This window comes from Rhinolophus sinicus, linkage group LG05 (assembly GCF_036562045.2).
Source record: "Rhinolophus sinicus isolate RSC01 linkage group LG05, ASM3656204v1, whole genome shotgun sequence".
Classification (NCBI taxonomy): Eukaryota; Metazoa; Chordata; class Mammalia; order Chiroptera; family Rhinolophidae; genus Rhinolophus; species Rhinolophus sinicus.
This window is the reverse complement of record NC_133755.1, coordinates 78,273,828-78,296,870: the sequence shown is the minus strand read 5'-3', so window position 1 is coordinate 78,296,870 and position 23,043 is coordinate 78,273,828. Positions and strand designations below refer to the sequence as shown.

General features: G+C 41.4%; 1 protein-coding gene and 1 long non-coding RNA gene across 2 annotated transcripts; one reads left to right on the top strand and one right to left on the bottom strand.

Annotated features, from left to right (window-relative positions):
* Positions 1-4,081: 4,081 nt before the first annotated feature.
* Positions 4,082-19,027, top strand: LOC141571602 (uncharacterized). The gene is made up of 3 exons (XR_012496499.1): positions 4,082-4,146; positions 18,616-18,806; positions 18,933-19,027. It is a non-coding gene; the product is annotated as an uncharacterized LOC141571602 (long non-coding RNA).
* LOC109438071 (class I histocompatibility antigen, Gogo-B*0102 alpha chain) lies at positions 18,905-22,982 on the bottom strand. The gene is made up of 8 exons (XM_074332608.1): positions 22,601-22,982; positions 21,992-22,276; positions 21,442-21,717; positions 20,314-20,589; positions 20,085-20,198; positions 19,634-19,666; positions 19,372-19,419; positions 18,905-19,210 (listed from the first exon to the last, which is right to left on the bottom strand). Exons 1-8 carry the CDS (start codon positions 22,671-22,673, stop codon positions 19,206-19,208), a joined length of 1,110 nt encoding a protein of 369 aa, XP_074188709.1. The 5' UTR covers positions 22,674-22,982; the 3' UTR covers positions 18,905-19,205.
* Between the last annotated feature and the right edge of the window lie 61 nt (positions 22,983-23,043).

Below are 23,043 nucleotides of genomic sequence, written 5' to 3'. Positions count from 1 at the left end.
CCAGGAAGAGAGGTGTCACCAGAAATGGAATCCTTCCAAACCTAGATCTTAGACTTTCCAGCCCCTGGAACTGTCAGAAAATACGTTTCTATTGCTTAAGCCACGCAGTCTATTGACTTTTGTTGTGACAGCAGAGCAGACTGACACACTGAAGTACTAGAGAATGCAAATAAGATCAACAAGCCCAAACGTCTGCTGGGAAATTCTCGATTGAATTTCAGAGTCAGACAGAAACACCTCTGGACTTGCCCCAGCCTGGATTATCCACACCCTCCTCTGGTGTCCCACAGCTCAAGCTTCTAATCCAACGCTTACACATCCTGCCAGACTTCGTTGTGTGTCATCTCTCTTCTCTTATGCTGTGAGCCCTTAGGAGGCCGGCACTATACTGGTACCTGTAACAGTGATCTAGCTAACCTTTGTGGGATTCACGCTCCTACAAGGATCAGCTGATCAGAGCTGAGCAGCCTCCCTCTTCAGCTTTAATTGTGCTCTCGCTGGCTTATGCCTTGATCTGACATTCAAGGCCCTTCACACACGGTTTCAATAGTGCCAAACTCAGCAAGAGATATTCACTAGGAATTATTCTACTACAGCCTATCCCCTGACACTGTGCTGAATCTCATCACAAACCTTGCTGAAATCTAACTTCTGCCCGTTTGGAATGACTTTCTTTTTTCCCTTCATTGACCCAAATTCTACACATGCATCAGGTGCTATCCAAAGTTCTTCCTCATTCATGAATTTTCTCTGACCATTGGAGGGTCTAGCCTGCAAACATTGGTGATCTATTTTTTCTGCTTCTCGTTTGACAGTGAAAGAATTTCTGTTCTTTGACATCTAGGGTATGCATCAGAGGGTCAATAAAGTGTTCCCAGAAGTATGAAAGCCCCTCTATATTAATTATAAGTTCTTTGAGGACAAACACTACATTATTTTTGTGGTTCTCCCCCTCCAGCAGCCAAGAGACATATACTAAGTGTGCATCCATGACCCACTGAAACTGCTGATTAATGATTTATTTCAAGCAGACTCCACTTCCCTTGTGAGCAGATCAGACCAGCTTTCACTCTCAGGTGATAATGTGTGCACACTCACCTGCCCCACCTGACCCAATGGGAATACTTACCTGCAGGGCCTCTGCCCTGGGGGTTGGGGTGAGATGGTGAGCACTGCTTCCCCCGTTTTCTCCCAGGCTCTTTGTTGAGCCAGGCTCCATGATTTGGTTGTACTGTCATTACAGATTCCTGAAATTTAAGTTGGAAAATTTTTTTTACTAAATGAAATTTTATTGGGGTGACTGTGGTTAGTAAAGTTATATAAGTTTCAAGTATACAATTCTATAATACGTCATCTATATATCATGTTGTGTGTTCACCACCCAGAGTCAGTTCTCCTTCCATCACCATATATTTGATCCCCTTTAACGTCATCTATCACCCACCTCCCTCCACCCTCTGGTAACTACTAAACTATTGTCTGTGTCTTATGAGTTTTGTTTCTCATTTGTTTGTCTTTTTCCTTTGTTGTTTTCAGTTTTATATTCCACATATCAGTGAAACATATGGTCCTTGACTTTTCCTGTCTGACTTATTTTCCTTAGCATAATAGTCTCAAGGTCCATCCATGTTGTGACAAATGGCAGTATTTCATCTTTTCTTATGGCAGAATAGTATTCCACTGTGTATATTTACCACATGTTCTTTTTTAAAAAAAATTTATTGGGGTGACAATTGTTAGTGAAATTACATAGATTTCAGGTGTACAATTCTGTATTACATCCTCTATAAATCCCATTGTGTGTTCACCACCCAGAGACAGTTCTTCTTCCATCACCATTTATTTGATCCCCCACCACATGTTCTTTATTCAACCATCTATTGAAGGATACTTTGGTTGTTTCCATGTCTTGGCTACTGTAAATAAAGCTGCAATGAACATAGGGGTACATAAATCTTTACGGATAATTTTTTTCCGATTTTTTGGGTAGATACCCAGGAGAGGGATTGCTGGGTCATATGGTAATTCTATTCTTAATTTTTTGAGGAACCTCCACACTGCCTTCCATAGCGGCTGCACCACTCTGCATTCCCACCAACAGTGTATGAGGGTTCCTTTATCTCCACAGCCTCTCCAACACTTGTTACTATTTGTCTTGTAGATGACAGCCATTCTGACTGGGGTGAGGTGATATCTCACTGTGGTTTTTATTTGCATTTCTCTGATGATTAGTGATGTTGAGTATTTTTTCATATGTCTATTTGCCATTTGTATGTCCTCTTCGGGGAAATGTCTATATGGGTCCTCTGCCCATTTTTCAATTGCGTTGTTTGTTTGTTTTTGTTATTGTTGAATTTTATGAGTTCCTTATATATTTTGGATATTAGCCCCTTATCAGAGGCGTTGTTAGAAAGTATCTTCTGCTATTCGCTGGTTGCCTCTTTATTTTGTTGATTTTTGTGTGTGTGTGCAGAAGCTTTTTAGTTTTATATAGTCCCATTCATTTATTTTAGCTTTTACTTCCCTTGCCTTTGAGATCAAATTCATAAAATCGTCTCTGAACCCAAGGTCCATTAGTTTAGTATTAAGTTGGAAAATCTTCATTGAACTTGTGAAGATCAACTTGGGTCATCGTGAATGTAACTTGGCTTCTCCATCAACCACTGAACACAAGCCTTTGCCTTCATCTCTTCACTGTCATAACAGGTGAAGGGCTGGTTGTCTGTGAAGCCAAGGGGAGTAGATTCAGGTTCCCCTGGAGTGACTCAGGCACAGCGGAGTAGAAATACGGTGGAGAGTGTGTTTCTGAGGTAGGAACTAGAGGCAGTGGGTCAGAGCAAGTTCCAGTATTTATTGTGTGAGGACTCATTTCCCACTGTGGGCAAAATGACTGTGCATGTCCTTGCATGTGACGACAATGAGCAGTCAAATGTGGTGTGTGTGTTTATATACTAAATAGTCGAGCTGGAAAGACAGGCATTTGGAACATAGAACAAGGGCACCATCCTAGTCTCAGAGCAGCTCAGGACATCAACCCCCGTCACCCCCTAAGAAGGTGATATTTGAACTGAGCCTTGACGACAAATGGAACTTGACAGGGGAGGCATTTCTCATAGGGAGAGAAACAGCTGGAGAGAAGTCCTGGATATTGGACAGTGTGGTGAGTTCAGAGACAGAGGGAGCTGGGAACAGCTGCAGCGTGGCACTGATGAGTGCCTCCTAAATTTGAGTCTTTCCTCTGTGACCCACTGAGCTGTGTGACCGAGACAAGTGACTTACTCGCTGCACGCCTCAGCTTCCTCACCTGTAAAGTAAGTGGTTTCTCAGAGATGTGGCGAGGACTGTGGAGTTGACACGTGTGAAGTGCTCAGAACAGTGCGTAATGCATTGTTGATATTCAACTAATGTTGGCTCTCATGGCTGGAGGGAAACAGCGTGGGAGAGGGGAGGCTGATGATGGAAGTGCTGCAAACAGAGAAGCAAAGATGAGTCCACTTTGAGATGGGCCATTCTGCCACAGTGTGAAGGGATTGGAGAGGAGCAGGGTGTACCTGCGGGACTGGTTAGTAGGGTATTGGAGGGGCCCAGGCCTAGTGGCATGTACTATCCCTCTCAATCCTAAACAACTCTCCCCATCGCTTTCCTTTCCACATTCCTCACTATGTCCTCCTCCTGTCAGAGCCCAAGTTAGTGAAGAAGGAGCTGCTGAGCACAACCTGGACAGCAGTCATGGTGACCACTATTGGGCCCTCCAGGAAGAGGTGACCTGCAGTGTCCGCCTGGAGCCCGTGAAGGACCATGTGAGCATCTTCTGTGGCCACACCTTCTGCCAGGCCTGCATCACTGAGTGCTGTGTCACTTTCAGAGCCACCAAGGAAGCCATGGTGGTCTATTCTGCAAAAAGCCATTTCCAGAGGTGAGCATCAGGCCCACCTGGCTTTTAGCTAACTTGGTCTCCAGCTTCCCTACACTGAAAACCAGGAATGAGAATCCAGCACAGGAAGCTTGGATCTGTGAATGACACAGGAAAAGGCCATTTTTCTTTATCCAGGAGGACCAGCAGTTCCTGTGTGTGGTTTGCAATATCTCAGACAGCACAATTGTCACTTGGTGCTGCAGAAGGAAGAAGATGCTATGCCTTATGAGGTAGGTAAACCTTCTTGCCGTCCAGTCTAAATTTGGGACAAACCTTTGGGTGGCTTGCTTTATAAGATTCTGTAAGATTTCACATACCCTCCAAAGTCCCCTTGAGATGTCTGGGTGTGAAGGAAACATACTTGGACACAAATTGAAAAAAGAAAGAAAAGAAACACTGAGTAGATAGGGCTTTTACTTGAAGTGGGGTATACTATATAGACAAATAAATACACTATGTTATTTCTTTAAGAAGCGTAATCTTAATATATCCATCAGGTATTTTTTAGTTGAAAATGGCAAAAATCTAACTCAAGCTTGCCAAAATGGGGACTCATTTTTTTAATTGAAGAAACTGAAGAAAAGCATGGATGCAAGTTAACCTGCAAAAAGCCTGATTCCCCTCTTCTCCTCCCTGCTGGCAGTTGTGGAACCATCTATCCAGGCAAAGATTCAAAAATGCAACAAATTTCTGAATATTAATTTTGTATCCAGACACATTGCTAAATTCATTTCTAATAGTTTTTTCATGGAATCATTGGGGTTCTGTATATACAGTATCATGTCCTCAGCAAATAATGACAGTTTTACTTCTTTCTTTCCAATTTGGATGCCTTTGTTTTCTTGTCTTATTACTGTGCCTAGGACTTTCAATACTATGTTGAATAAAAGTGATAAAAATAATCTTGTTCATGATTAAGGAGAATATTTTTAGCTTTTTCCCTTTGAGGATGATGTTAACTGTGGGTTTGTCACATATGACCTTTATAATGTTGAGGTATGTTCCCTCTCTTCCCAGTTTGCCATGAGTTTTTATCTCATTTATAAATGGATGCTTGATTTTGTGAAATGCATCTATTGATATGATCATATGATTTTTATTTTTCTATTTGTTAACGTGGTGCTATCATGTTAACTGATTTGCAGATATTGAACCAAACTTGCATCCCAGGAATGAATCCCACTTGATCATGGTGTATGATCTTTTTAACGTATTGTTATATTCAGTTTACTAATGTTTCGTGGAGGATGTTTGTATGTATTTTGGTCAGGGATATCGATGTATAATTTCCTCTTCTTGGAATGTCTTTGTCTGGTTTTGGAATCAGGGTAATGGTGGCTTTGTTAAAGGAGCTTGGGAGCTTTCCCTCCTCTGGTATTTTTTGGGATAGTTTGAGAAGGATAGGTGTTAATTCTTTTTTGAATGTTTGGTAAAATTCACCTGTGAAAGCATGTGGTCCATGACTATTTTGTTCTGGGACTTTTTGATTACTGATTTGGTTAGTAATCAATTGGTTCAGATTTTCTGTTTCTTCTTGATTCAGTCTTGGAAGAGTGTATGTTTCTAGATATTTATCAGTTTCTTCCAGATTGTCCAATTTGTCAACATATACTTGTTTATAATATTTTCTAAAAATCCTTTGTATTTCTATGGTGTCAGTTGTCACTTCTCTTTAATTTCTGATTTTATTTATTTGGGTCCTCTCTCCTTTTTCTTGATGAGTCTTGTTAATGGTTTATCCATTTTGTTTATCTTTACAAAGAACTGGCTCTTGGTTTCATTAAGCTTTTGTATTTTTTTTTAGACGCTATGTCATTTATTTTTGCTCTGATCATTACTATTTCCTTTCTTCTACTCACTTTGGGCTTTGTTCACTATTCTTTTCCTAGTTTCTTTAAGTGTATGGTTAGATTGTTTATTTGAGATTTTTCCTGTTTCTTGAGGTAGGCCTGTGTTGCTATGGATTTTATTCTTAGGAATGTTTCCCTGTGTCATAGATTTTTAGGTCACTGTGTTTTCATTTTCATTTATTTTAATGTATCTTGATTTCTTCCTGATCTCGTTTTGACCCATTCATTATTTAGTAGCTTGTTATCAGCCTCCTGTGTTTGTGTTTGTGTTTTTCTTTTCTTGTAATTGATTTCCCATCATACCATTGTGGTGAGAGAAGATGCTTGATATGATTTTAGTCTTAAATTTATTGAGACTTGTTTTATGACTTAACGTGTGGTCTAGCTTGGAAAATGTTCCATGTGCACTTGAAAAGAATATATATTCTGCTTCCTTGAGATGGAATTCTCTAAAAATATGAATTAAATGCATCTGGTCTAGTCTGTTATTTGTTTCCTCATTGATTTTCTACCTGGAAGATCTGTCCATGTGGTCAATGAGGTGTTAAAATCCCCTACTGCGACTGTACTACTGGCAGTATCATTTATTATGCTGGTCACAATTTGCTTTATATATTTCAGTGCTCTTATGTTGGGTACATAGATGCTTAAAACAGTTATGTTCTCTTAGTGGATTGATCCCTTTATCATTAGGTAACATCCTTCTTTGTGTCTTAGTATAGTCTTTGTTTTAAAGTCTATTTTGTCTGATACAAATAGTGCTGCTCCAGCTTTTTTTGTTTTCTGTTTGCATGAAATATGTTTTCCATCTTTTTCATTTCGTTCTATGTTGTCTTTTGACAGGAGTGGGTCTCTTGTAGACAGCATATGTATGTGTCTTGTTTTCTTATCCAATCGGCTACCTGATACCTTTTAAAAAATATTTTTTATAGGTTTCAGGAGTACAAAACAATGTAATAGTTAGACATTTACACCACTCACAAAGCGATAAACCTCCTCACCAAATCTACTACCCTTCTGACATTGTATGTAGCTCTACAATTCCATTACTCTATTCTTTATGTTGTACTCCACCTCCTGTGAGTATATATATGTATATATAAAATTGTAGTTGCCATTCAGTATTGTTCAGCTTCAGCTTCAGGTGTATAGTACAGTGGTCAGGCATCCATGAAGTGGTCTCCCTAATAAGATAAGTGGCAATCTGACCCCCTACATACGCTTTACAACATTATTGATTATATTCCCCAAACTGTCTTTCGTATCTTGTGGCAATACCCTGGCTACCAATCTGTGCCCTCTAATCCCCACCGCTTCCCATCTAGCAACACTCAGTTTTTCCTCTATGTCTCTGATTAGTTCGTTTATTTATTCTGTTCTGTAGATTCCACATGTAGTAAGATCTTATGGCATTTGTCTTTCTCTGTCTGACTTATTTCACTTAACGTAATGTTCTCTAGGTCCATCCATGTTGTTGCAAATGGTAAGATTTCATTCTTCTTTATGGCCGAGTAATACCTCATCGTATAAATATACCACAGGTTCTTGATCCAGTCGTCTGCCAATGGGTATTTTGGTTGTTTCCATGTCTTGGCTATTATGAATAGCGCTGCAATAAATATAGGGGTGCATATGTTTTTTCGAATTAGCATTTTGGATTTCTCTGGATAGATTCCTAGGAGTGGAATTGCTGGGTCACAAGGAGGTTCCATTTCCAGTTTTCTGAGACACCACCATACTGATTTTCATAGTGGCTGCACCAATCTGCAATCCCATCAACAGTGCACGAGGGTTCCCTTTTCTCCACATCCTTGCAAGCACTTGTTAGTTGATTTATTGATGATAGCCATTCTGACCAGAGTGAGGTGTATCTCATTGTGGTTTTTATTTGCATTTCTCTGATGGTTAGTGACATTGAGCATTTTTTTCATTTGTCTATTGGCCATCTCTATGTACTCTTTGGAGAAACGTCTATTCAGGTCCTCAGCCTATTTTTTTTAAAGTTAAAGTTTTGCCCATTTTTAAATTTGAGTTTTGTTGTTGTTGTTGTTGAGTTGTATGAGTTCCTATTATATTTTGGATAGCCCCTCATCAGAAGTGTTTGCAAATATCTTCTCCCATTCAGCTGCTTGCCTCTTTATTTTGTTGATGGTTTCTTTTGCTGTGCAGAAGCCTTTAAGTTTGATGTAGTCCCTTTCATTTATTTTAGCTTTTACTTCCCTTGCCTTTGGAGTCAAATTCATAAAACGCTCTTTGAACCCAAGGTACATAAGTTTAGTACCTATGTTTTCTCCTATGCAGTTTAATAGTTTCAGGTCTTATGTATAGGTTTTTGCTCCATTTTGAGTCAATTTTGGTACATGGTGACATATAGTAGTCCAGTTTCATTCTTTTGCACATGGCTTGCCAATTTCCCCAGCACCATTTGTTGAAGAGGCTGTCTTCTCTCCATTGTATGTTTTTTGCTCCTTTGTCGAAAATTATCTGCCTATATTTATGTGGGTATATTTCTGGAGTTTCAGTTCTGATCCAATGGTCTGTGTGTCTATTTTTCTGTGAATACCATACTGTTTTCATTATTTTTTCTCTGTAGTACCAGCTGAAGTCAGGGAGTGTGATACCTTCAGCATTATTCTTTTATCTTAGGATTGTTTTGCTATTCAGGGTCTTTTGTGGTTCTATACAAATCTGATGATTTTTTGCTCTAGTACTTTAAAAAAATGCAGTTGGGATTTTGATGGGGACTGCATTAAATCTGTATATTGCTTTGGGTAATATGGCCATTTTAACTATGTTGATTCTTCCAATCCATGAACACAGAATGTTTTTCCATTTCTTTGTGTCTTCTTCAATTTCTTTTCCAAATGTCTTATAGTTTACAGTGTATAGGCCTTTCACATCCTTGGTTAAGTTTATTTCTAGGTGTCTTATTCTTTTCGTTGCAATTTCAAAAGGAATTTTTTAAAATTTCTTTTTCTGAGATTTCATTATTAGCATATAGGAATGCAGTGGATTTTTGTATGTTGATTTTGTAGCCAGCAACTTTACTGTATTCATGTATTGTTTCTAATGGTTTTTCGGTGCAGCCTTTGGGGTTTTCTATATATAGCATCATGTCAGCTGCAAAAAGTGACAATTTTAACTTCTTCATTTCCAATTTGGATGGCTTTTATTTCTTTCTGTTGCCTGATGGCTGTGGCCTGGACTTCCAATACTATGCTGTACAGCAGCAGTGATATGGAACAACCATGTCTTGTTCTGGAATGTTTTTTCACCATTAATTATGATATTGGTGGTGGTTTGTCATATATGCCTGTATTATGTTAAGGTATTTTCCTTTTGTAACCATTTTTTAAGTGCTTTAATCATAAATGGATGTTTTATCTCCAAATGCCTTTTCTGCATCTATTGACACAATCATAAGATTTTTATCTTTTATTTTGTTTTTATAGTGTATCACATTGATCAATTTGCATGTGTTGAACCATCCTTATGCCCCTGGGTTGAACCTCACTTGATCGTGATGAATAATCTTTTGAATGCATTGTTGTATTCGATTTGCTAGAATTTTGTTTAAGATTTTTGCATCTATATTCACCAGAGATTTGATGTGTAATTTTCTTTTTTTGTGTGTTATCCTTACCAGGTTTTCATATCAGGGTAATGTTGACCTCATAAACTGAGTTAGAGAGTATTGCCTCTTCTTCAAGTTTTTGGAAGCGTTTGAGGAGGACAGGTGTTAGATCCTCTTAGAATATTTGGTAGAATTCACTAGTGAAGCCATCTGATCCCGGACTTTACTTTTGCGAACACTTTGGATGACTGATTCAATTTCCTTGCTGTTGATCTGTCTATTTAGATTTTCCAGTTCTTCATGATTCCAACTAGGAAGACCATATGTTTCTAAAACTTATCAATTTCTTCTAGGTTATTGAATTTGGCAGCATAGAGACATTCGTATTATTCCTGTATGATCCTTTGTATTTGTTTGTTACCCATGAAAACTTTTCTTTCGTTTCTGATTTAGTTTATTTATGTCTTTTCTCCTTTTATCGTAGTGAGTCTAGTGAAGGGTTTCTCAGTTTTATAAATCTTCTCAAAGAACCAGCTCTTTGATGCATTAATTTTTTCTATTGTCTTTTTGTTCTCTGTTTTATTTAGTTCTGCTCTGATTTTTATTATTTCCTTCCTTCTGCTGATTTTGGGCTTCATTTTCTTATTTTTCTAGTTCTTTAAGGTATAATGTTAGGTAGTTTATTTGGGATTTTTCTTGTTTGTTGAGCTAGGCCTGTAATGATATAAATTTCCCTGTTATTATTGCTTTCGCTGCATCCCAATAATTTTGATAGGATGTATTTTCATTCTCATTTGTTTCTTATTTTTTTTGACCCAGTCATTCTTTAAAAGCATGTTGCTTAATCTCCACACATTTGTGTTTTTTTCTGCTTTCTTTTTGCAGTTGATACCCAATTTCAAAGCCTTGTGATCAGAGAATATGCTTGATATGATTTCAATCTTCTTAGATTTGCTGAGGTTAGTTTTCTGTCCCAATATATGGTCTATCCTTGAGAATGTTCCATGTACACTAGAAAAAAATGTGTAGTCTGATGTTTTAGGATGAAGTGCTCTATAAATGTCAATTATGTCCATTTCATCTAATGTGTCATTTAGGGCTGCTATTTCGTTATTTATTTTCTGTTTGGATGATCTATCCATAGCTGTCAATGACGTATTTAGGTCCCTAGTATAATTGTGTTTTGGTCAATTTCTCCCTTTAGTTCTGTTAGTAGTTGCTTGGTATATTTCAGTGCTGCCTGATTGGGGGCATAAATATTGATGACTGTTATGTCTTCTTGTTGTATAGTCCCCTTCACCATTATGAAATGTCAATCATTGTCTCTTGTTACCTTTTCTATCCTGAGGTCTGTTTCATCTGACATAAGTACGGATAAACCTGCTTTTGTCTAAATACCATTTGCTTGGAGTATCAACTTCCACCCTCTCATTTTGAGCCTGTATTGTCCTTGTAGGTGAGATGTGTCTTTTGGAGGCAGCATATGGTTGGGTTTTGTTTTTTGATCCAATCTGCTATTCTGTGCCTTTTTATTGGTGAATTCAGTCCATTTACATTTAGGGTGACTATTGACATATGAAATTTCCTATCATTCTATCTTTTGTTTTCTGGTGGCTCAGTGTCTCTTTGCATTGTTTCTTTGCATTTAGATGATAATCTAATGGGCTTTCCTTTGTACGTTACCGTCTTCTTTTCCCTGGCTGCCTTGAGGATTCTTTCTTTGTCGTTGATTTTAGACAGCTTCAATACAATGTGCCTTGGAGAAGGCCTGTTGGGATTGAGGTAATTAGGTGTTCTATTTGCTTCTTGGATTCAAGGGTCCAGTTCTGTCCACAAATTTGGGAAGTTCTCATGGACAATTTGTTTGAATATATTCTCTGTTCCCTTCTCTCTTTCTTCTCCTTCTGGTATGCCCATTATTCTTATATTGCTCTTTCTGATGGAGTCAGAAAGTTCTTGTAGAGTTCTTTCATTTCTTTTAAGTCTCAAGTCTCTTTCTTCTTCTATTTGTGTCATTTCCAGGTTTCTATCTTCGATGTCACTGATTCTTTCCTCCATCTGGTCAACTCTACTACCTAAGCTGGTTATTTCATTCTTAATTTCTCCTATTGAGTTCTTAATCTCCAGAAATTCTATTTGGTTCTTTTTTAAAATTTCAATCTCTTTCGTAAAATGCTCATGCTGTTCCTTGATTGTGTTTCCGAGTTCATTTAACTGCCTATCTGTGTTTTCTTGCATCTCATTGAGTTTTTTCAGAACTGCAATCTTAAATTCTCTGTCATTTAAGTCATATATTTCTGTATTTCTGCCTTTTCTGGAGATTTTTCACTTTCTTTTTGAGCTATCTTGTTGCCTTGGTTATTCATGGCAATTACTGGTTTACTATTTCTCTTCCTAGACATCTGCAGGAGTGGCTTCTGCAACAGGTTGATAAGAAGCGGTCTTTCTTTTGTTTTCCAGTGCTTGTTGGTAGAATGTTTTATTTTTTCTCCAACTGCAGCTTATTTTTCTTCTCCCACACAGTAGTGCTATGTTTTCTCTACACTATTCCAGCTTCTCACACAATGGGGTGATTCCCTGGGAGATGGGCTTCTCCTCTGTTAATAGTTTGTCTAGGTCACAGGGCGCAGTGTCCGTGTGGGTATGCGGAGAGCTTTTGAAGTTCCAAAGCTCTTCCTGCACCAGATTCAGAGCCCGTATGTTTCAGCAGTTCTGTTTACTCCTGCAGGGATCCGCCCAGATAGGTGGGGCCAGGGGCGGGGCGAGTTTTGAGTGGTGGCCCAGAGCAATGGTGGCAACCACCACCACAGCGGGTCGGGCTTCCACAGCTCCTCCCCTTTGCCGGAACTAGTTGGGCTGCGAATTTGTGTCTCTGGTCCACAGTTCTCGGAACAGCAAATATTCTGTTCTTTTGATGTGACGCTGCTACTGTTCTGCTTCTAGCACCGGGCAGGTGGGGGTGGGGCGAGCTCTTGGGAGGGTAATGAGGGGGCAGCTAGTCTCAGTGCCCAAGGCTCTGTTCTCTGCTCGGCAGTGTGGGCTTAAACCACTGTTTTCAGCCTTCTTACCTCAGTCTTTTCTCCGAGGTCTCTACCATGAGCGTTGGGTTCAGCCGTGTTATATGCTGTCCCCCCAGCCCTGGGGGCCATAAGCGGAGCCCTAGCAGTTTGAGTTCTTCCGTCTGCCGCAGCTGCGGTGGTTCCGGGAAGCAGCGAGCTCGGCGCACTGAGCTAGGTCTGCGTCCTGCACCCATGCGGTTCTGTCTAGGCACTTCTCCCTTCCCTCATCCCCTTATCTCGTGATTCTCCCACCTGTAGGTGACTTCGGTGGTGGGCCTCTTCGTCTTGCCTGTCTGCTGTGCAGGAGTCCTTTGTGGAGTTTTTGTTGTTCGATTCATTGTAAATTCCAGGGGAGTTTCGCAGAGGCTCACCTCACGCCGCCATTTTTTGAAACTACCCCAGTAGACAACTTCAAGCCAATAACTGAATTTCTCTCACTGGAAAATGAAAGCTTCATTGTGGTTTTTATTTGCATTTCTCTGATGATTAGTGATGTTGAGTATTTTTTTATATGTTTATTTGTCATTTGTATGTCCTCTTTGGAGAAATGTCTCTTCAGGTCCTCTGCCCATTTTTCAATTGTTTTTTTTTTTTTTTTTTTTTTTTTTTTTTTGAGTTTCATGAGTTCCTTGTATATTTTGGATATTAGTCCCTTATCAGAGGCACTGTTTGCAAAAATCTTCTCACATTCAGTTGGTTCCCTCTTTAATTTGTTGATGGTTTTCTTTGCTGTGCAGAAACTTTTAAGTTTCATATAGTCCCATTTGTTTATTTTAGCTTTTACTTCCATTGCGTTTGGAGTCAAATTCATAAAATGCTCTTTGAACCCAAGGTCCATAAATTTAGTACCTATGTTTTCTTCTATGCAGTTTATTGTGTCAGGTCTTATGCTTAAGTCTTTGATCCATTTGGAATTAATTTTGGTACATGGTGACAGATAGCAGTCTAGTTTCATTCTTTTGCACGTGGCTATCCAATTCTCCCAGCACCATTTATTAAACAGGCTGTCTTTCTTTCATTGTATGTTTTTAGCTTCTTTGTCAAAAGTTATCTGTCCATATTTATGTGGTTTTATTTCTGGGTACTCAATTCTATTCCATTGGTGTATGTGTCTGTTTTTCTGCCAATACCATGCTGTTTTGTTATTTTAGCCAAGTAGTACAAGCTAAAGTCAGGGAGTGTGATACCTCCAGTATTGCTCTTTTTTCTTAAGATTGCTTTGGCTATTCGGGGTCTTTTGTGGTTCCAAACAAATCTGATGCTTTTTGTTCTATTTCTTTAAAATATGCCATTGGGATTTTGATGGGGATTGCATTGAATCTGTATATTGCTTTGGGTAATATGGCCATTTTAACTATGTTGATTCTTCCAATCCATGAGCACGGAATGTCTTTCCATTTCTTTGTGTCTTCTTCAATTTCTTTCAAAAATGTCTTATAGTTTTCAGCATATAGGTCTTTCACATCCTTCGTTAAGTTTATTCCTAGGTATTTTATTATTTTGCTGCAATTGCAAAAGGAATTGTTTTTTGTATTTCTTTTTCTGAGATTTCATTGTTAGTATATAGGAAGGCAATGGACTTTTGTATGTTGATTTTGTAGCCAGCAACTTTACTGTATTCGTTGATTGTTTCTAATAGCTTTTTGGTGGAGTCTTTAGGGTTTTCTATATATAGCATCATGTCATCTGCAAAGAGTGATAATTTAACTTCTTCATTCCCAATTTGGATGCCTTTTATTTCTTTCTCTTGCCTGATTGCTCTGGCAAGGACTTCCAACACTATGTTGAAAAGCAGAGGTGATAGGGGACAGCCCTGTCGTGTTCCTGAACGTAGAGCAAAGGGCTTCAGTTTTTCTCCATTAATTATGAGATTAGCAGAGGGCTTGTCATATATGGCCTTTATTATGTTAAGGTATTTTCCTTCTATATCTATTTTATTAAGTGCTTTAATCATAAATGGATGTTGTATATTGTCAAATGCTTTTTCTGCATCAATTGATATAATCATATGATTTTTGTCCTTTATTTTGTTTATGTGATGTATCACATTGATGGATTTGCAGATGTTGAACCATCCTTGTGCCCTGGGGTGAACCCCACTTGGTTGTGATGAATAATCTTTTTAATGCATTGTTGTATTCCATTTGATAGAATTTTATTAGGATTTTTGCATCGGTACTCATCAGAGATATTGGTCTGTAGTTTTCTTTTTTTGTGCTGTCCTTACCAGGTTTTGGTATCAGGGTAATGTTGGCCGCATAAAATCAGTTAAAGAGTACTGTCTCTTCTTCAATTATTTGGAAGAGTTTGAGCAGAATTGGTAGTAGATCCTCTTTGAAGGTTGGTAGAATTCACTAGTGAAGCCATCTGGTCCTGGACTTTTGCTTTTGGGAAGGTTTTGGATGACTGATTCAATTTCGTTACTGGTGATCGTTCTTTTTAGATTTTCCAGTTCTTCATGGTTCAGCCTTGGAAGGCTATATGTTTCTAAGAACTTGTCCATTTCTTCTAGGTTATTGAATTTGGTGGCATATAGTCCTTCATAGTATTCTTGGATGATCCTTTGTATTTCTGTGGTGTCCGTGATAACTTCCCCTTTTTCGTTTCTGATTTTGTTAATTAGTGTCTTCTCTCTTTTTATCTTAGTGAGTCTAGCCAAGGGTTTGTCAATTTTGTTAATCTTTTCAAAGAACCAGCTCTTTGTCACATTAATTTTTTCTATTGTCTTTTTGTTCTCTATTTCATTTAGTTCTGCTCTAATTTTTGTTATTTCCTTTCTTCTGCTGACCTTGGGTTTTACTTGTTCTTCTTTTTCTAGTTCTTTAAGGTGTAACATGAGGTTATTTATTTGGGAGTTTTCTTGTTTCTTGAGATAGGCCTGTAATGAGATAAATTTCCCTCTTAAAACTGCTTTCGCTGCATCCCAAAAATTTTGGTAGGATGTATTTTCATTGTCATTTGTTTCTATGTATCTTTTGATCTCTCCTCTAATTTCTTCTTTGACCCAGTTGTTCTTTAAAAGTATGTTGTTTAATCTCCATGTATTTGTGTTTTCTCCTGCTTTCTTTTTGCAGTTGATATCCAATTTCAAAGCCTTGTGATCAGAGAATATGCTTGGTATGATTTTGATCTTAAATTTGCTGAGAGTGATCTTATGTCCCAATATATGGTCTATCCTTGAGAATGTTCCGTGTACACTAGAAAAGAATGTATAGTCTGATGTTTTAGGATGAAGTGCTCTATAAATGTCAATTATGTCCATTTCATCTAATGTGTCATTCATGGCTGCTGTTTCATTATTTATTTTGTTTGGATGATCTATCCATAGCTGTCAATGATGTATTTAAGTCCCCTTGTATAATTGTGTTTTGGTCAATTTCTCCCTTTAGTTCTGTTAGTAGTTGCTTGGTATATTTCGGTGCTCCCTGATTGGGGGCATAAATATTGATGACTGTTATGTCTTCTTGTTGTACAGTCCCCTTCACCATTATGAAATGTCCATCTTTGTCTCTTGTTATCTTTTTCACCTTGAAGTCTGTTTCATCTGATATCATTATGGCTACATCTGATTTTCTCTGGGTACCATTGGCTTGGAGTGTCAATTTCCACCCTTTCACTTCGAGTCTGTGCTTGTCCTTTGAGTCTATGTGTCTTTTGGAGATAGCATATAGTTGGGTTTAGTCTTTTGATCCAATCTGCTACTCTGTGCCTTTTTATTGGTGAGTTCAGTCCATTCACATTTAGGGTGATTATTGATTTGTGAGGATTTCCTGTCATTCTATCTTTAGTTTTCTGGTAAGGCTGTGTCTCCATTGTTTCTTTGCCTTTTTGTTGTTGTCTATTATTTCTGTGTGGTGGTATTCTATGATGTTTCATTTGTTTCTTCTTTTATTACAGTATATATTTCAGTTCTGGATTTTTTTTGAGTTGTTACCCTTAAGTTTATGTAAAAGACTGTTTGATATTTAGAGTATTCCATTTTCTTCAGCACGCTTACTTTCTCCATCCCATATTCTGGTTCAGGCCTTTACTCTCCCCCTTTTTATGTTTTGGATGCCACAAATTGTCCCTGTTGATGGTGGTCCAATAGCCTCCGTTAGTATTTCTTGTAGTGCAGGTCATGTATTAGAAAATTCCCTCAGCTTCTGTATGTCTGGAAAGGTCTTTATTCCTCCTTCATATCTAAAGGATATCTTTGCTGGATATATTATTCTTGGCTCATAATTTCTCTCTTTCAATAGTTTGAATATTTGGTCCCACTCCCTCCTGGCTTGTAGCGTTTCTGCTGAAAAATCTGATGATAATCTAATGGGCTTTCCTTTGTAAGTTACCGTCTTCTTTTCCCTGGCTGCCTTGAGGATTCTTTCTTTGTCGTTGATTTTAGACAGCTTCAATACAATGTGCCTTGGAGAAGGCCTGTTGGGATTGAGGTCATTAGGTGTTCTATTTGCTTCTTAGATTGAGGATCCACAAGTTTTTGTCCACAAGTTTGGGAAGTTCTCATCAATAATTTGTTTGAATATATTCTCTGTTCCCTTTTGTCTTTCTTCTCCTTCTGGTATGCCCATTATTCATATATTGCTCTTTCTGATGGAGTCAGAAAGTTCTTGTAGAGTTCTTTCATTTCTTTTATGTCTCAAGTCTCTTTCTTCTTCCATCTGTGTAATTTCCAGGTTTCTATCTTCGATGTCACTGATTCTTTCCTCCATCTGGTCAACTCTACTACGTAAGCTGACTGTTTCATTCTTCATTTCTTCCATTGAGTTCTTAATCTCCAGAAATTCTAGTTGGTTGTTTTTAAAAATTTCAGTCTCTTCCGTAAAATGCTCATGTTTTTCTTTGATTGTGTTTCTGAGTTCATTAAACTGGTAATACATTTCTTTAGCTTTTTTTTTTTTTTTTCCTGCAAAGGTTTTTCTGTCTCTTTCAATTTTAAATGATAGCCTTGCTGGGTAGAGTAGTCTTGTTTGTAGGCCCTTGTTTCTCATTTTTTGAATATTTTCTGCCACTCCCTTCTGGCCTGCAAAGTTTCCGTTGAGAAATCAGCTAATAGGCTTATGAGAGCTCCCTTGTGAGTAACTAGTCGTGTTTTTCTTGTTGCTTTTAGCATTCTCTGTCTTTAATGTTTGACATTTAAATTATGGTGTATCTTGACGTGGCCCTGTTTAGGTACATCTTATTTAGGACTCTGCATTTTTCGGCTTGTATGTCTATTTCCTTCACCAGATTAGGGAAATTTTCAGTCATTATATCTTCAAACACCTTTTTGATCCCGTGCTCCTTCTCTTCTCCTTCTAGTACTCCTGTGATGTGACTGTTGTTATGCTTGTGTTGTCCCACCAAAGTGTTATGTACCTCATGGCTGAATATCACTACGATCACCTTTGAAGTACTCCTCTTGGGGAGGTATGCATTGTTGCTAGCACCTAGTCCACCCTTCAAAGCAATTTTGGAAGTTTATCTGGAATGGTCATCAGAGCTGTTTTCGTATTACAGAGCTGTTGTCGTGTTGTCCTGAATGTCATAAAAATGTCTTCCTTTCAATATTTCCTTTATCTTTGGGTAAGGAAAGAAGTCATTGGGGGCCAGATCAGGTGAGTGGGGAGAGTGTTCCAATACAGTTATTTGTTTAGGGGCTAAAACTCCCTCAGGGACAGTGCTGTGTGAGTTGGTGCATTGTTGTGATGCAAGAGCCATGAATTGTTGGCAAAAAGTTCAGGTCTAACTTTTTCACACAGCCTTTTGAGCACTTGCAAATAGTAAACTTGGTTAACTATTTATCCAGTTGGTACAAATTCATATGAATAATCCCTCTGATATCAAAAAAGGTTAGCAACATTGTTGCAACAAGTTCGTGAACTTAATTGTCATACCTTGTACCATTTGTAATTGTCTTATCTTTCTGATAGTTGACCCATTTATCATTACAAAATGATCCTGTCCATTTGAAGTTACATTTTTAAGTCTCTTTTTTCTAATATTAGTGTAATAACTTCAGGTTTCTTATGGTTGCTGTTTGCATGTGATATATTTTTCCATCCCTTTAACTAATCTATTTGTATTTAAATATCAAGTATGTCTACTGTAGACAGCATAGCTGCATCTTACTTGTTTTCACTATAACAATCTGCACTTTGAATGTGTTTATTCCATTTACATTTAACATTAACAGGGATACATGTGGATTTATGATGCCATTTTACTTTCTGATCACAGTTCCTAGTGGGACAAGATTCTCCTGAAGGGACAAGACAAAGGAGCAGAGATGACCCTGCTGAAGAGTGTCCATCTCAAAGACCACTATGCACTGAGCACAAACTGGGTACATACCACATCAACGCTCGGTCTTCACAGCCTTCTCTTGTCCCACCTGCAATAGGTTCAGCATAGCAAACACATGGATTCTGGTAGGTTCTCAGGTCTTCTATTTATTTCCTGTCAAACTTTAGGATTTTCTCCTTCAATTAACCCATCAACCCTTCACAGCAAGAACTGAAACAAAAAATTTCATATCCAGATTTTTATTTCAATAGGAAGTAAGAAGTTGCTGCTCAGTGTAATATGAAGTAAAGGGATGGAAACAGCCTCTGCTGGAACAGGACAGTGGATCAGAGAAGACACTCAGGTGAGTATGGGGACAGGGGCGTGGAGGGCAGGTGGCGGTCAGTCTCCCTCCTCCTCATATGATACTGAGAGGAACACACATTCAGAGGCCCTTTGCAGAAAGAGAGCTCAGAGGTTCCTGTGTCACAAAGTAGGGGCATGAACAAATCTTGCATCACTCAGTCCCGCACAAGGCAGCAGTCTCATGCTGCGGAAGAAAATAATTATGAAAAAATTCAGGTTAGTGGCTGTAAGTGGTGACATTCTCAATAGTCTACCACATGCTCAAAATGTCCCAAAGAATCCCCAGTACCCAGTCCTGTCCCCTCTGACCCAACCCCTCCCACTTCTGGCCCTCCAGCGTCTCACCTTTAGAAGCCGTGAGGGACACATCAGAGCCCTGGGCACTGTCACTGCCTGGGGGAGGACAAAACAGGATGTGGTCAGAGCTCACAGCAGATGTGGCTAAAGGAGGAACTATGGGGGTTGGTGAGCTACACCCATGGGCTCCTGTCTGTATTATCCCAAGAGCCTCATAAAGAAGGAATTATGGGGGTGGGTGTGCTCCCCGCACATATTCCATCTACACTATTCCAAGGTTCTCAGAGAGCATCCTCCCCTCTATACTCACTTGCAGCCTCAACGTAGCTCCCTCCTTTTTCACCTATGGAAAGAAAACATCTTGTGAAAAAACAAGGAGGCAGAGACATGAGGTTCTACAGGAAACCATTAATCTGGACCCTAGTGAAGTGTCCAGAACTGTGTCTAAAGACCCAGGGCAGGATCAGGAAACATGAAGAGGGAGATGTGTGGGGACTGGACCAACCACCCTCCTGGAGGTCTGTCCTCAGCAGGAACCTTCCCCTCTGATCTTTAACTGCGAGGAATCAGGTCACCATCACCAGAACGATGGAGGTGAAACATTTGATTTTCATTTTAACAAGTGCTTTACAAAAGACTAAGTGTTACCAATCAACTCCAGAATAGACAAGTACACTGTGTGGATGGCACCTCCTATCCACATACTTCTACCTGGGGCTTAAACCCCTGTGAAGACAACTCAGCCCCCAACCTGTCCCTACCTGAGTGCTTCTTCCTCCACAGCACGGCTCCAGCCACCACAGCTCCAGTGACCACAAAGAGAACCAGACCAACAATGATGCCCATAATAGGAATGGAGAGCTGAGGAGGTGGTTCTGCAAAGGGAAAGGAAAGGGCCCAGACCTCAGACTTGAGTCCCAAGCTTGCTGAAGTTGTCCACTGGGTTTCTGCTTTATCTGAGAAGAAGTTTCACCCCCATCCCTCTCTTACCCCATCTCAGGGTGAGGGGCTCGGGCAGGCCCTTGTGCTGCACATGACACGTGTATCTCTGCTCCTCTCCAGAAGGCACCCCCACAGCAGCCCACTTCTGGAAGGTCCCGTCCCCCGCAGGCCTGGTCTCCACGAGCTCCGTGTCCTGGGTCAGGTCCTCCCCATCACGCTGCCAGATCAGGGTGATCTCCGCAGGGTAGAAGCCCAGGGCCCAGCACCTCAAGGTGACATCATGGTCAGAAATGGGGTGATGGGTTACATGTGTCTTTGGAGGGTCTGAGGAGGCAGAATCAGAAAATCCACACTTTGGGTTATCTCCATGGGACATTGAAGCTGCGCTCATGACCATCCTGAGGGGGGACAGGAGAATTGGGCAGGAAGAAGCACAAAACACAGACTTCAGTGTAGGATCCAGGTTCTGGGATAATCTGATTCCTTGGAAAGTTCTAGAATCATGGTGAGAACCCAGAGTTGGAGGCTCCAGGTCTCTAAGGAAGAGAATAGAGTCTTCTGGTCCTGACCTGGGTGGAGGGTGAATGATTCAGAAAAGCTGGAGTCAGGCTTCCTAAGATGTTCTCAGACTGAGAAAAAGGCCTTGAGAGAGCATCATGATTCACAAGATGGCTGTCAAGGTCAAAGGGAACCGTAGATGGGTCATTTCAGGGATGTCTCCCCTTCATATTTGTAGAGACTGGATTCCTTAATTGTCCTCTTAAGAAAGGTGGGCCTAGGGCTTCTGGGTGGGAACTCCCGCCAGTTCTTAGGAATTTTTTTCACTTTCCCATTCCTGAATTCTGAGAAAAGTTGATCGGGAAATTGGGAAAATCGGCTCCTTGAACCCAGGAGGTTGCTAGTATCAGCCGTCACTTTGTGGAAACGATTCATCGTGGAGAACAGAAAAGTTTGTATGTCAGGATCGGGAACGGGAAAGCAAAATAAATTCCTGAGACCGGGCAGGAACCCAGTAGGGCCCTCTGTGTGAGTCACTCTGTAGCACAGAGTATGAAAACCTAGGAGACGCCTCCCTCTCCTGACTAGGAGGGGACTTAGTCTTACACTCATCCCACTTTCCTCCCCTTCCCGTGGGCAACCAGCTGCAGCCCCAGCTGAGATGGGGAGGCCAGGTACCTGCGCGCAGCAATGTCTCCTTCCCGTTCTCCAGGTGTCTGAGGAGCCACTGCACGCACGTGCCCTCATAGTAGCCCCTCAGGCGCTCCGCCTCACCGGCCGCCTCCCACTTGCGCCGGGTGATCTGAGCCGCCGTGTCCGCCGCGGTCCAGGAGCGCAGGTCCTCGTTCAAGGAGATGTAGTCGGCGCCGTCGTAAGCGTGCTGATTGTACGCGCGGAGGAGGCGCCCATCCTGCCCCACGTCGCAGCCACACGTCCTCTGGTAGGTGTGAGACCCTGACCCCGCCCCGCGGTCAGCCCCGCCCTTTAACCCCGCCCCCTTAATCCCACCCCGCGGGTAGCCCCGCCCCCACCCACCTCGCAGTGATGGAGCCTGAACTGGAAATGAAACCGGATCAAAGTCACCTCCAGATCAAAGGCTCTTCCCGGGTGGAGGGGTCGGGACGGTCCCGCAGCCTCGGGGTGAAACTCAGACCCGGAGACTCGGGGAGACCCCGGCCGGTCCGTGGGGGTGGGGGTCGTGACCGGGACCCAGGCCCGCGTCGCTCACCGGCCTCGCTCTGGTTGTAGTTCTCCAGCGCGCTCTGCAGGTCCGCTCGCAAAGTCTGTTGGTAGAACTTGCCGCGTCCTGTCATCTGGTCCCAGTACCCCGGGTCCACCTGCTCCAGCCACGGCCCCTCCATCCACGCTGCCCGCGGCTCCGCCCTCGGACTCGTGGCATCACTGTCGAAATGCAGGAACTGCGTGTCGTCCACGTAGCCGACGGCGACAAAGCGGGGCTCCCCGTGGCCGGGCCGGGACCAGGAGGTCATGAAATACATCATGGAGTGGGAGCCTGGGGATGGGGAGGGGGAGGGGCTGAGACCCAGGTGATCCAACTCCTGGCGCGGGTCTCTGGTCAGAGGTTTATCGGCCGGGAGGGGGCAGGGGGCCCGGGAGATGGGAAAGGCACAGCAGGAGACCCAAGTGGGTGAGAGGAGTGGGGGGGCAGAGCCGGGAGCGACAGGAAGGGGCGGGGCCGAGGGGGATGAGGGGTCTGGGGTCTGGGCCGGGCGGTGGAGACACATCTTCCCCGGGGTCCTGCGTCCCCACCGGGCGGTCCCCTCGCTTTCCCCCGTCCCCCTCCTCAAAGACTGTTCCCTCCCGACCCTGCACTCACCCGCCCGGGTCCTCATCAGGGCCAGGGCCCCCGAGAACAGCAGGAGGAGGGTTCCCAGCCCCTTGACTCGCATCCTCCGGTTCTGGGGACAATCTGAATCCCCTTACACGTCGGTGGAGACTTGATAACCCGGAATGCCGGTGATGTTGATTGGCTTCTCCAGAACCCAGACAACCAATGGGAGTGAGAACTGGTGTTGCCTGTCGACTGGACTAAATAATTTTCCAGGCACTCAGCCAAAAGAGTGTTTATTCTGGAAAAGGGAAAAGCAAAACCACCTAGAGTGTGAGACGCGCACCTCCAGCCAGCTGGCCTCCTGCAGTGTTCCTCCCCTCTCCCTAGATGGCCCCTAGATATATTATTTCCCCATCCCTGTAAAGTTTAAACAGGAAGTCAAGACGAAAGAGTAACAGGAACCCCAGCTCTATCATAGATCTTCCAGT